General features: G+C 39.6%; 1 protein-coding gene across 8 annotated transcripts in view; it reads right to left on the bottom strand.

Annotated features, from left to right (window-relative positions):
* Positions 1 to 14,569, bottom strand: part of PIK3C2G (phosphatidylinositol-4-phosphate 3-kinase catalytic subunit type 2 gamma) — a 202,202-nt gene that overhangs the window by 83,683 nt on the left and 103,950 nt on the right. For all 8 annotated transcript variants that reach the window (XR_014952120.1, XM_085569570.1, XM_021535187.4 and 5 more), the window contains one exon: positions 1,233 to 1,413. Coding sequence is in view for 7 of the 8 variants with exons in the window: in XM_085569570.1 (XP_085425696.1) it covers positions 1,233 to 1,413 (181 nt within the window). In the remaining variant the exon portion in view is untranslated. The remainder of the gene's footprint in view (positions 1 to 1,232; positions 1,414 to 14,569) is intronic.

The raw sequence follows: 14,569 nt of genomic DNA on the forward strand, positions 1-14,569 counted from the left end.
AGATAGGTTTAGACTGGATATTAGAAAAAATCTCTACCTGTGAAACCAGGCTGGATGGAGCCACCTGGTCTGGTGGGAGGTGTCCCTCCCATTACTGGGGGTTGGAACTGGATGATTTTTAAGGTGCCTTCCAGCCCAAACCATTCTGTGATTTTATGAGTCAACACCCTTTGTTAGGGGTTTAGCCTCATATTGCGCTGCTGTATCTCATGGGCTTTTTTGCCTTTCCTAAACTCTTCCCAATTTGTTGCTTGTTACCTCAACACTGATCTCCCTTGCCTAACTCTGTTAACTGCAAGGTTTGGGAGCTTCTCAATATCGTAGTAACTGCAGCCTTGAGATTAATCTCTAAAATCTGAATTATGCATCAGTGATGTATAATGTATTACTACTATTTCTTCTTCTTTACATGGATTTTCCTTTTGCAAATATTTTTGTCTTTTTACTTCCATGTTTGCTTTGCTGCTCTCAGTAGCAGCACTAAGAGTTTTCTGAGAAACCCTTTGAAAATCTTTGAATCCTTAACAAGGCAGAAAGATTCATGATATCGTTCATGATAACCAGCAGTGGCAAGTATATTTTTATTTGGCTCTCTGCTCTGCCTTGCTGAGATTTCAACAAGAAGCAGTTTTACACACCAGGTAAGTAACAGCAGCTGTCCTGGAAAATTAACAGTTCTAAACTAGAAATGTACCTGTGCAATATAAAAGCTGCACCAACTGCAAGTTTCTACTGCCAGGGAGGTACCTCTGCAGATATGTGTTCGGTGTTCATTGCTGAGAGCTGTCTTTGAGATATCAGCTACATTCCAGTCTGGTTGTCTTTGCTAAGAAATGAGGATATGTCCAGCCTGCCAAGAACAACTCTTAGTAAAGCTTTCAAGAAATGCTGCAGCTCTACATGAGTAAAATATTTTGGCATGAGGTGCTGAATATGAAAATTCCTCTCAGTGAAATGATAATCAGCCTTGTTGCCATTATTGCTGAGCACCTCCAAGTCCATTTGAAAAACCACTGATGAGGGAATTTAAATGGATGAAAAGCTTTGCAGACCTCAAGAGTAATAGATGAGATCTGTGTTACCTGTTTTCAGAGCAGAAAAATAATCGTAAAATTTACTTAAGTCTTTGGTTTATTTATGTAAAGGATATTAAAAAGAAAGCGGTGTCACCTTAGAAAAAATAAAATTCCCTACAGAAACTTAGATGGAAGGGGCAGTATTTTTAAACAAACCTTTCTTTTTGGGTCACTGGCAGCTTTCACTTTTGTGGCAATGTCTTCCAGAATTCTGATGAGTTTTTCTTCCTTAGAAAACTCATTGTTCAGGGCCTGTCCAGCACAGAATTGGAGAGCAGCCAGGAGTTTCTTATACCACATTCTGAAATGAACTTCATTCTGAGCATTCTTCAGCAGCCTGAAGGAAGGAAGGGAAAAAAAAAATATGTGTATCTAGAAATGAATTTTATTACATATCAGTTCTAGCAGGAACAATAAACTTCAGACTAATCTACATTTGGTCACTTTGGGCAGCAGAGAATGAAAAAAATGTTATTGCTTGTAGGCAATAAGACTCAAGTCCCATTTGATAACTAATGGGATTCCAAATGTGTTGAATAAACAGAAAACTGTCATTTCTTATTGTCAAACATAATGCAATGCCTGTATTGCTTCTTATTTCTGCAAGAAAAGTTAACAAAGTGAAAAGAAGTTGCACATTTTTGAAGGCCAGTTTTAAATATATATTCTTAAATATTTTTTTTCTTCTGCCAGTTTATTTATACAAGCAAGCAAGATCTTCTGCTAGGAGGTGCATTTAAAGACTGTTTTAGTCTCAGATGTACCATCAATTCTAAAAACTTTCACTGTTTTAAGCTGAGGAGACATTTCTGAAATTGACTATTCTGCTAAAAAGAGTGAAATGAGCACATTTTATTCCCTTCTTTACTGGTAAGTGCTGGTCTAAAGCAAAACTCAGCTTTTAGTTCTTCTGAAGCCTGAAAAAGCTTTGGAACTGGAGTTACTGCCAACACAAAATCAGAAATAAAACCAAAACCATATTCTTTTTAATAATAATCACCATGCAGTCTTCTCTAATTACACAGTTTTTTGGGTCAGGAAGGCTGGGGAGTTTAGAGGGTTTTGGTTAGTTAATCAAATTGATCATTGAGAGATTCTTTTCCTTTTGTGGGCCAGAGGTTTTGTACACTTTTTGATTTATTTTTCTAAGCATAGATGGAATCACCAGCTCTGTCCTGTTGTTAACATCCTGGGATTTCCCTCTGCCTGGAGGACTGGTGAACTGCTCTTTGCTTTTTTGTGAACTCTCTCTCTCACAGCTTCACCCTTAAGAACATCTAAAACAAACTCCTTATAAATGTCTGAATCTTAATGCAGTTTCCCCAGCCTAAAAAAATAACGCTACTTTTTACAGGACAGAAATCAGAGAAGCTCTTGACTTTCAAGGAACATCACATGACTGAATATGTGACATATAAATATGTCACATCACAAAAAGCAAGAACAAGAAATTATTTGAAGCACTGCTATTTAAGGGTGAAAAAACCTATAATTCCTACAGACACTTCAACTCCTTCAAATCATATATAAGGCATTACAGCATTGCTACTGCAGCACATGCCTCTTTTGGTGATGAGAGACCTTTCATGAAGCAATGATTTTTCTAGGTCCTCTTTTCCTATATAATTCAAGGCAGACCAATATCACCTACTGGTTTCTGAAAGCCCTTTCCAGCTACACAAAACCTCTGAACACCTGAAGATTTGAAAATCCTTAAAGAATGAGTGGTGTTTCTATTAGAAAAGCCTAGACATGAAAGGGAAGTGATATGAGAAGTTTATCATCAACACTCTCTGGAGAAGTCTGAAATGACTTTTTTTTTTTTTTTTTCACTGTAGACTAGTAGAAACAAATATTACTTTTTGGATTTGAAGGAAATACAATTTGTTATTGCAGTGGAAGGCAAACCTGAGCACATAGAGGCTGATGTGTTCTTCCCCTGAATCTTTCACACACAGATGAAGGCTGAGAGCACATGTACATGTGGCAGTGGATAAACATATTCCTCCATATTTCCATCAGAGTAAGTCCAAGATTCCACAGGATTCATCTGCTTAAATGTCAATGGCTCATGCCATTTTAGATATCTTAGGAAATCCATTTCCTCCAGCTGCTGCCTTGGGAGGGCATGGATCCACTAGAGGCAATATTTCATGTGTGCCACTGCCATGCAGATGTCTCAGATTCCCTGTGCTGTCTAAAATAACCTGTGTTTAGGGCACTTCATAGGCAAACAAGACTATTTAAAATAAAAAAATGTTCAGTCCACTCCAACATCAAGTCAGGAAGAGGCTTGGTGATTATTCTTTAAATAAAAGTATCACTGGTACAGTCCAAATTCTCATGTGGGCAGGAATTTTAGTCTATCAAAGCAAAGTCCAGCTCAGTCTCAGTCCAGCCAAACAGTGCATTTTTCTTGGCACACAGTTCTAAACTATCGCTGTGATACCTGTTTTGAACTGGACATGTAATGCTGGTGCAGAGCCTTGTCTGCAGTAAGGCTTGCACTTGAATCAGCTCCTGAGTATTGTATTCATTCACCTACTCCATTTTTAGTACTACATATTTAAGGAATTCATAAAGGCTACCTCTTCATGTTTGTGATGGCCTTTTAATTCTCTCAGATATACAGAACATTAAACCAGCTTTTATTTCCCTAAAATGAAAGGCTTAGGATTCCACATACGTCAAGCAAAATAACAAAACCAAAACAGTTCACTATTTTAAACAGAGCTACTCCCTGCATAACACAGATCAACATGGAAGATCTATTTTTTGATTATTCTTGTGGCTAAGTGTTTACAGAAAATAAACTTAGACACAGAGAGGATATAACAATTTCTTTTTCCTTTCTGAGAAAGGAAAAAGGGGCAGATTCAGAGAGCTTATACATAAGGTGTGCATGAGGACAGAGGATGTATGTGCAGGCGTGCTCCTAAAAGCCTACAAAATGATTCCTACTTCCTTTGAAAAATGATTTATACTAACTGTCTCTGACTTTTACATTCATTCTATAAAAGGGGTCCCAAAGAGCATGCAAAGGACAGCTTTTAATGTGATGACTCATTGTAGGGCTCTTCTGAAATGTTTGTCCAACAAATAAACAAATATGTTGCTGCAGTTCTGTCCTCCCAGCTTGCTGGCACACCCATCTTCACCCTGCCATGGTGAGAACTCAGCAGAGATAGGAAAATCTGCAGCTTCTGAAGTTGTGAGATGGAGAAGTGCTCAAGACACTAATGAAATTTTCAAGTTAGAACAGGATGCCTGGCTGGGACAGAGGAAGACAAAATTGGAATGGTTTAAAACCCAAGGCTGCCAGTAAAGAAGCATGTGAAATTGTTTTTTCCTGATAATTTTCAGAAGATTCTGCAAGACAGAATGCAGTACAAAAGCCTGGCTTTATGCCAGGCCTAGATCGAGCATCTTGCTCCTAACAACAGAGAGGTTTCCTTACTCTTCAGCTTCTCTGATCTGGGACAAACATCCTCATTCTCAGCAAGGCCTGATGAACTCAGACACCCTTCCCAGGTCACTTTTGTGAAATAGCACAGAAGGAAGTTGAAATTTCAGGATTTCCTAAAATCTGGAAAGGGAATAAGTCAGGTAACAGGGGTGCCTTGAAAGATGCCTCCGCCTTCTGCAAGCAGCTGCTTCTCTCTGCACACACCTGCTCCGTGCTGCAAGGGGGCTCCAGCCCCATTTCCTGGAACTCACAGCTGCAGGGGGGTGTGTGTGTTCCCTGTACATCGAAATGCAAGAGATCTGAGAGATTTTTGCCACAGGGAAGAAAGGAAGGTGGAATTGAGTCAGGCTGCTGTGTCTGAGAAGGAGAACCAAGGCTAAAACTAGCAGGTAGAGAGAAAAGGGTAATTAAGGAGGGAAAAAAAAAAAAAAAAAAAAAAAAGGAAGGAGGTTGGCTGGGTTTTGGTGGAAAAACAGGTGAGCTGTCCTCATTCCCCCTGTGTGGTGCTGGAAAACAGGGAAGCTCACACAGTCTGCTCTCTGAGTAGGATTTGGCAGACAAATGAAAGAGTGAGGTGGCTTAGACAACTCTGCTGCTTCAACATCTGTTCCTTGTCTCCTTCGGAAAGGGGAGCAGGGTGAACCTGAGAGCGATGCTTGACAGGACAGATGAGCTCACAGGTAGCTTGTCAAACACTTGGTACCCAAAAAACCCCCAACCCCAAGGAGAAAAGGCCAGGATTTGCTCTAACTTAGTGCAGGTTTAGCCCCTACCTGTTTCAAAGGAGCAGGGCAGTTTGACTGGGTTATTTAGGCACGACATCAGGAGAATGACCCTGGTTAATTTGTTTCCAGGAGCATTTCTGGGATTTATTACACAAAAACGGTGCCTACCAGCACACACCCTGTACACTCTGCAAAAGGTTTTTTGAATTCAGAGACACATCATGAAAACAAGGTGCTTTAGGGTTGTGAGTGCTGTGGTACCTTTTCTTGTTGGTCCATTTTTGGTAATCCTGACCACAGAAAGCTTTGTTCTGAAGGTGCATTTCATGTTTGCTCTCTGTTTTACTAAGCTGGAGGCAGGACAAATCACAGAAGAACAAAAACAATGCTACAAGACTGCTGCTCATTATGGAAATAATTGTCTTAAAATTATTCACGGCAGCCCTTATCAAAGATTAGCACACAAAAACACTTCCCTACCACTGTACAGCTCCTGTGTCTGAGGTTGCCATCTGTCTTAATTATCCTTAGACATCCTGCAAAACTCCTAATCTGTCCTTTGTGCTTTATTGTGCCATGGAGCTATGGCACACGCCTGAAGATTTTAACTGTTTTCATTTTCTGCTCCTTGAAGAAAACATTTTACTGTTTGCATTCTTAAAAAGGAGAACAAGAACAGGGCTGGCTTGCGTGTAAGACTTCACTCAGGCTTTGCAGCTCCTTAAGTCTCCGTGCAAGTTCCCCAGAGATACATGGATGACACAGATGACAAAAATGTACAGCTGAAAATTAAGGACTCCACCTACCTTCTGATAGGTCATGAGAATGAGAGGGAAACTGCTGCTATCAATAATTACTCAGCTGCAAGTAAAACCTCTCTTTGGTTTTTTTTATCTCCCCAGAAGTACTCCAAAACTGCTGCTATTAATTAATTACTCAGTTGCAAAACCTCTCTTTGCTTTTTAAACATTTATCTCCCCAGTGGTACACTGGACAACCAGTCCCAAACTCTAGAAAGAACATAAATCTGTATGATTGAGGTACTAGAAATCAAAGAAAGGGAAACAGAAACACAGAAACAACAGCACCATTGTGGGTAGAACTATTGGGGCATTGGAGACGACAAAATAACAAATGTAAAAACTAACAGGTGAGAAGCACAAAACACCTGGCATGTTCAGAACAATACAATTTCTGCAGGGGAAAATGGGGAGCAAAGCCAATTAGGCAGAAGTTACAAGTGCAAGAAGGGTAGAAGAGAAATTGCAGTTCTCCCAAGTGATTGGAATACCCAACATTTTCCATAGATTTACAGAAACACAGAGCAAGGACATCAACCTGACTGGAAGGATAAAGACTGAACTTCCTTTTACTCTCTCTTTTTCTGACCAAGTACAAAACCAGCAGAAAGGGAGAGGCACAAAAAGCAAAGCTCTGCTTAATCTGCTGATCATTCATCTTTATTTCTAGTCTAGAACAAGAAAATTAAAGTTTATATTTCTTGAGTAGACTGAGCAAAGTGTGTCACATTTTCTCTCAGTATTTCAGCGAAATTCTATTTCTTTGAATCTTTGTCACCATTAAGTCTCCAAGATGAAGAAACAGCAGCTGTTCAGTTGCTTGAAGCACCTATCCACTTTTGGCTCTTCAGTCCCCTCACGTGAGAAACCTGCAGCCAGTTCCACATGCTGCTTCTCATAAAACAGAGCTGCTTTTATAGACTCATTTTTCAAAACATTACCCTTGAACAGAAAATAACTCTGCTTAAACTGAAATTTTGTTTTAACACACCACATGATTAATTTGCTTTTGTTTCTCTGAGTATTTTTTTTTTTTTTTGTAGCATAGAACAGAAGTCTACAACGTTGATCTCCCTTTGACGACAAAATATCGTTGCAGACATACAAAGTATGGGGGTTAGGCTTGAGAAACACAACACTGCCATTATTTTCTAACCTCACCAAGTTCCTTATGAACAACACAACACCATCTGCATTCAGAAAAATCACTTGATTCAGTAGATTCAATCAAGGCAGCTCCTCCCACTCCCACTGAATGCCTGAACTGTGGAATGGATGTCCTGCTGACTCACAAAAAATTACCAGATCAATGAAAACAAAGGCCATGCTACGCTATGCAGGGGAGGTGCCAAACCCTGCTGAGTTTGCCTGGAAGAAAAATGTTTTATTTGATATGTAATATAGTTAGCTGCACACACTTTGCATTAAGAAAATGAATCCCTGATAAAACCTGTGCTGTCTGGAGGAGAAAGAGCTTGAAAGTGAAACAGAAATTAAATGAACCTTGAAAATGAACTGTATCACGAATTAATTGAAAGTACAGTGGTGCACAGATACCACTATCACTACCAGAGATAGAAGCTGCTTGGTCTAAGGTTTAAGCAAGAAATAATCACTCCCATAAGGTCTTCTCCAATTTGTTGAATGGACATGATAGCATCTATGTAAGTGCTATAAGAATCATTCAAGTAAAAAGCAGCGCTAACAGTGTCTCTTTCTGTTCCAGTTGGTAAAAGAAATTAAAATTTAAAAAAATGTTAGTAAAGTGTGTCTTTTTCTAGTCTGCTCCTCTTCATTGGGTAGGATCTGAAAGCAGAAGTTTATTAACACACTATCACAAACAAAATAAATGCCTCCAGCAGAACAGCAATACAACAAAATTTAGTGATAGTTTGTGTACAGCAGTACTGACCTTTGATAACTTCAGAATCTCTGAGTAGGGTCCACCAAAGATCCTACCTTAATAAAACATAAATGAAAAGCCTTCATCCTGGAATGTCATTAAATACTGAGGGTGACTTAAGCTCAGATTGCAGTTGTAGGTCTGACTGATTTTGAGTATTAATAAAAGAATATTAATATGTTTCTTTAAAGAGAGTGATTAAATCTCCTCTCCAAAAACTGCATTTGGAAATAAGAAAAAAGAATATTTTTCCACAAAGGTACTGCATTTATTATCTTAATGAACATTATCAACTGGACAGTATGATTTCCCATTCAATGAGAAACTTGGCATTCAAGTCTGGCATGAATTTTGAAAAGTCTGGTTCCATTTTTGCCAGTGCCTTCTTCACAGGACTGAGTACATCCCTGTCTGCACTTTTTCCAAAACTGCAGATTTTCTCCTTGGAACAAATGATGTATTGTGGTCAGAATTTCATGCAGTATCTTACACCAGCATCAGCAAAAGCTGAAACTGTCCAACAATCTGTCACTGTGAGAGTTCAGAGTAAATTCATCAGAGGAACTGAAATGCACCATTCATTCCAGGCATAACAGAAATTGTTGTGTTCTTCCCAGTGGGGAACTGCACTGGGAGCGAGCAGGGAATGGGATTAGATGGGATAATCACCACTAAAATAAGCAGACCCAATGGCTTTATTGGGATGCTGTCCAATATGACAGCAATTAATTGAATACGGGAGGTGACTAAGCTACTCTACTTTCAAACTACATAAATAAAATGCAAAATTAATTCAGATGAAGCAGTCCATGAGAGCTAATGGACTTGCAAAGCTTTGTACAGTTTCTGAATTTAGGCCACAGTTATCACAGCAATACACTGAGGAGAAACTGAAAATGTTTTTTCTTCAACTGCCTATTGTTTGGGCAGTTTATGTCTATTAAAACAGCTTTGGATAGCATCTGTGGTTCCCATTAGCTTCACAGCTGAACAGAAAAAACCCTCATGACACTATAAAACACAATGTAAGACACAGAACTAATTCTGAATGGTTCTGCATGCACTGGGCAATCCAAATGTATTCAAAAATGCAGAATTAAATGAGTTACACCACAGTACTTTGGTAACTTTACTTTGTTGGTTAATTTTTTTTAGAAGTGCTGGGTTTATCTGGGGTAGATCTTATTCTCTTCCCAGTAGCTGGTATCTGTTTTGGATTTGTGCTGGAAACAGTTGATAATTCAGATGTTTTAGTTATTGCTGAGCAGTGTTTGAAGAGCCAAGGCCTTTTCTGCTCCTCACCCCAGCCCACAAGTGAGTGGGTTGGAGGTGCACAGAAAGTTGGAAAGTTGAGCCCAGCTGGCCAAAGGGATGTACCAGACCATATGGATCCTGCTCAGCAAACAAAGATAGGGAAGGAGGAGGAAGGGGGAAAATTTGGGGGGATGGTGTTTGTCTTCCCAAGTCACCAAGGTGAGATGTTGTCATTGAACACCTGCCTGCCCATGGGATGTGATGAATGAAAACCTTGCTCCATGTTGCTCATGTGCAACAGCTTTTGCTTTGCCTCTTCAAATGTCCTTAACTCAGTCCATGAATTTTCTAATTTCCTAATTCTCTGCCCCATCCCACTGCAGGGGACAGTGAGTCAGTGGCTGTGTGGGGCTTGCTTGCCATCTGGGGTTACCCCATGACATTAATATACTAACACAGAAATAGCTTCAGGGAGAAAACTGAAATTCTCTTTCTACAAGGTCATTAAGGCTGCTCATAACAGGAGCAGTTCCAGATTTTATTCATACATTCTGAGCCAGATCTTTACTTTATAATCCTAGAGTTTTCATATTACTTTTTTTTTTTTAATGACTCTGGGCATGGGAAAGGAAGAGTTTGTTTTAGCGGGGTGGGGAAATAGGATAAGACACTGACATTGTTTTTCAAATATTATGACATTTAAAAGAACTTGTTCTGCAGAGCTGTTAATTTTCCTATTTGCTCTGCATTCAGTTACAAGAATTTGCTTTGTTGAACAATGTCTACATTCAAAGCTGCTCTCTTTCAAGCAGAGTCTCAGATTTTTAGAGCTCAGATGTCAACAGCAGCGGAAGGATGTTTGAGATTTGATATGTTTCAAACTCAAGGGGAGTTCATGTTTCTTTTAAGGCTTCATCCCCTCTACCTCTCTGGAAGAACCTGTCTGTAGATCCACTGTGCACAGATACAACAAGAACTGATTCCACATTATTTCCTGACATGTCTGTCTTCTGGATCTTTGCTTTCATCACTGCTGTAGCTAGCAGACCAGCTTATCTGATTTTCCCAGTATCTATCAAAGGGAACTTAATTCAAATCAGTGCCTAACAGGAACAGGGAGGAAACATGAGCCCCAGCAGGTACTGCTGTAAGTTTTTCAGCAGTCCTGGTAGCTCAGTGTAATTACAAGACCTCTCATATCTGACAGAGTGTGCTTTTTGCAAGATGCTGAGCCTCCTTTTGGTGTCAGTTTGCTGTGTGGCAGCTCAATGCTGCACAACAACAAAGGATGCAGGGATCAGCCCGTGGGATCACAGTGCTCTGTTAGCTCTGTGCCTCTACCTGGGTGACTTTGTCAACAGAATGACTGGAGATAGCTTTCAAAGTGGCATCATGAGGACATGTGGTCCCTTGGGCTTCAAAAACAACTCATTTGTTTTCAGGGAATAGGAGAGAGAAAATCAAAGCTTTCAGTGGGGGAGTCTTTAGAGTCCAAATTACACTTTTTCATCTTTTCATGATTCTGACTCCTTTAAGGGAGGACTCTCTTCACATTACAACTCTCCTTATCCATAAGGCTACTCTGCCATCCTTTTTAAATAAGATGATAGCTACCAGCTTTTAATTTAATTAGAATAGAGGTGACTATGAAATATGGTAACAGGAAAGAAGAACAAGCATTTACATGGTAAAGAAGAATATTTTATCTTCATACCTTTTGTAGGCTGGTTTTATTTCTTCCTCTCTGGTTTTAATTTTCTTCCTCTTTTCTTGGCCTCTATTAATTTTTTGCTCCATGTTATACATAGCAGCAGTCTCTCTTGCAAAGGTAGGAGAGCAGAGCAGAGATGGAAATAACTTAAGACTTCTCCTTTTTAAATACTGGTCTGGTTCTGATTTTCCTTCCATTTCACTGCTTTATTGCCTCCTAATATTGGCTTTGTAAATAGAGAAGTGGGAATTTGAAGTTAAGCTCATGTACCAAGGAAAGCATGCTGTAAGATATTAGTAAGAGAAAAGCTTTCTTTTTTAGATGGCCCCAGGGTATTTTCCTAGTCGACAGCTGGCCTAGTTACCATGGAAAACAGAAGAGCTGGAGGGCAGGCACAGTAGGAAAATGAGGCAGAGGCTTACATGAAATTGGGCTGGCTTGGTTTGCAGAAGCTTGCTGGAATTAATCTCACTTCAGACACCTTGCTGCTCTTTCATTGACACAGAGTTTCATTTAGGTTTAAAAGTCCATCTCAGCTCTGCTGAGACATGTTCAGCTGTGGGACCAGATCTGAATAAACTTTTGAATCAAATAAAATCCCTTTTAATCAACCCTTAAGCAAGAAAGTGTTGCTTCTTAAGCTTTTACCAAGGAAATCTCACATCAGCCTCTTCAGATCAAACTGAGTTTTAACCTTGGGGTTAAAATCCATAGGTTTCCATGTCAGAAGAATTTAAGGCCAATATAAGAATGAAAATCCATCCTGAATTTTACTTGATAGGTAACCTTGGCAAAATTAGTTTATTTCCCTGCACTTCTGTTTTCTTTGTCAAAAGAGGAGAGATTTATTTCTCATAGGCTCTCCACAGAATGCTGTGTTTGTTTCTAAGCTGCTCTTATGCCAGAGGTAAATGCCATGGCAAATAGGTCTTTTTAATAACACTGTCACCTTCTTTCCATGTGGGAACCCATTTTGCCAGCATCTTTCAATCATATGGGAGAAAATAACAGCCCCAGGCAGATTTTTTTGCTCATAAGAAAACAGAATTAAGATTCAGTTGTTTTGATAAAAGGTCCAGGTGTGGTTCCAAAATTCACAACCACATTTGTGGAAGTATTATTGCAGCAAGCAGATGTCATATTTCCATATGTCCTGAGTCAGGTAAAGAGTGGAGAAAGCTCTCCAGGGGCAGTCACTGCATTGGCAGAATAAATATAGATCAGCCATCTGACAGAGGATGCTCCTGGGACTTTGAAGCTCCCTGGCTCTGCTGTTGGCATCTTTCTCACCCTGAGTGCTGTCCTTGTGAGGATGCAGCTGGATGGAGGACTGAGATGCAGAGCTCCCATATTTCCTCTCCTCTCCTCCCATATCCCTGCTCTGTCAATACCCCTCAATCAGGCACACTTCATCAAAATGTGTACTCTGCTGGCAGACCAAAAATCTGTGCATGCCAAAAATTAATATGGGTAAATGCCATGTTTTCCTTACCAGCAATACACATGAGGTGGCAGCTATGGGTGAGCCAGGCAAATTATTGTTTAAATCACCTTTAAATTGCTGGTCTGAAAACTCCTAATAACAAAGCTTAGCAACAGCTGAAGACAGCACATATCAGCTTTGAATTGATGCAAAAAAATATTTAAAATGGGGCATCCTTTGAATGAGGCTCCATTTCCATGACCAAGCAATGTCCCTCTGAGTGACACACACAGCAAAGCACTGACAGGTCAGGAATATTTGCCACTGTGGCCACTTTGACAAACTTTGTGGCCACTTTAACCAAGTGCCTTATGCACAAATGCGATGTGAGGGCTGTGTGAGTCACTCAAAAGCTGGTGCCTATTAGAAAAGTTTAATTAAATTAAAGTGCTTCTCCTGATAGAAAGCATCACACCCAATGTATGACATTGTAGAGCAGCTTAAGTAGAAGAATAAATACTGACTTTTAATACCACACTCAATAAAGGAAATGCTGCAGAAATGTCGAATCCTTGTTTACTGTGTGACCTTCTCCATGCCCAGTGCTCACAGTATAATTATTGCAAATGGCAGAGCCTTTTCTCCCAGACAGAGCCCCTACAAACAAGGTCTTCCTTCAGTTAAAAATGCACAATGTGTTGCAACACTGATGATGAGGGACTGTTCTTTCAGTTAATCCAAGCCAATGAATTTGACTGTGGAAATCCCTGTTCAGTTCCTTCTTCATTAGCCAAGATGGCAGCTGCCACACTAAAGCTAATGAGCCTGATTAATATCAATTCAGTAAATTAATTTTTTTTTCCCAGACATCAGATAATTTTGTAATAATCCAGACATTTATACTGATTTAATATCAGCTGACATAACATAATTTCTCATTTAACACTAATTGGAAACTACTGGTTTCTTATTCTAAAGAGTATTTGCTGTCGCTTGTAACTTATGGCTTTTTATAAAGCTATCTTTCAAATAATATCATCATTGAACGTTGTTTTCTGCCTACCTGAAGAAACTTTATCTGCAAGCATGTGACTGGTGATGTGGACAGAATGGAATAATCAAGTAATTTCTTGTAAAGGTATTAATTTTAACAACTTTTCTTCATATTTTCCATTGTATATTTGTAAAAGGACTGACAGAAACAAATGAAAGAACTCTCAAATGAGAGAACAAAAGAAAAAAACTCTCCATTTAAGCAGTGTTGAACTCAGCCCATCTAACTTTTTTTTTTCCTTCTAAATAATTTTGGATCTGTTCAGCTTGCCTTCAGGCTTGGTGAACACCATGACACTGTCTCAGCTGAACACAAACTGTGTGGAACCCTACAGAAAGGTATTGGTGAAAGCCTCCACCCAGGAGATGGCACCTGCAACAAAACTGGTTATTTGGAAAACACCCAAACTTTCTCAATCTTCCCAAAGGTAAGTGTTGGATTGAGCCTTTTTCTGACCCAGAGATGGGACAACTGAGAGGCTTTAAAAAACTTTTATTCTAGTTCAGTTTTATGTGAAGGGTGAGACAATACAGATGTTATAATTCACGCCATCACAATCAGAAACTAATTATTTCTTAATTACAATACACTAGAAGAGTTTCTTGGTTTATCAACTTTTGCCACACTAATGGCTTAAAGCAAATCATCTAATATTACCCCTTGTGGGTACTACTACAATACAACTTCCATAGTTCTATTTCTCCAAAGTATCCAGTCTTATTTAGAAAATCATCCTTTGAAACTTGTTTCTAGTTCCATTTCTCTCTCAACACCTGTCCTACTCCATGGCATTTCTAAGTCAACATTTCTTATCTCAAAGTTTACAAACAGATACATACGATGTAAACCATCTGTCAGGCTTTGAAAATTCTCTACAAATCTATTCTCCACAGGTAAGAACACCCTTTCTGCAAGCCCTTATCTAAGAAGTGTCCTGCTGGCTCCAGTGGGAACAGAATCAGTAAAGAAGCAAAGGCAGTCACAGGATTCCTTTGCAATGCCCAGACACGGGTCAGTGATGTCAGCAGGGACCTCTGCAGGTCCCCTGGTCTGGCTCCTGCTCTAATCAAAGCCAGCTCTGATTTTGGATGGGTTGTTCAGAGGGCTTGCCCTTGGCAGCAAGGTGGGAGAGCTGCTGGGATGGCAGAGGGAACAGC

This window comes from Lonchura striata, chromosome 1A (genome assembly GCF_050655825.1).
Source record: "Lonchura striata isolate lonStrDom1 chromosome 1A, ASM5065582v1, whole genome shotgun sequence".
NCBI lineage: Eukaryota > Metazoa > Chordata > Aves > Passeriformes > Estrildidae > Lonchura > Lonchura striata.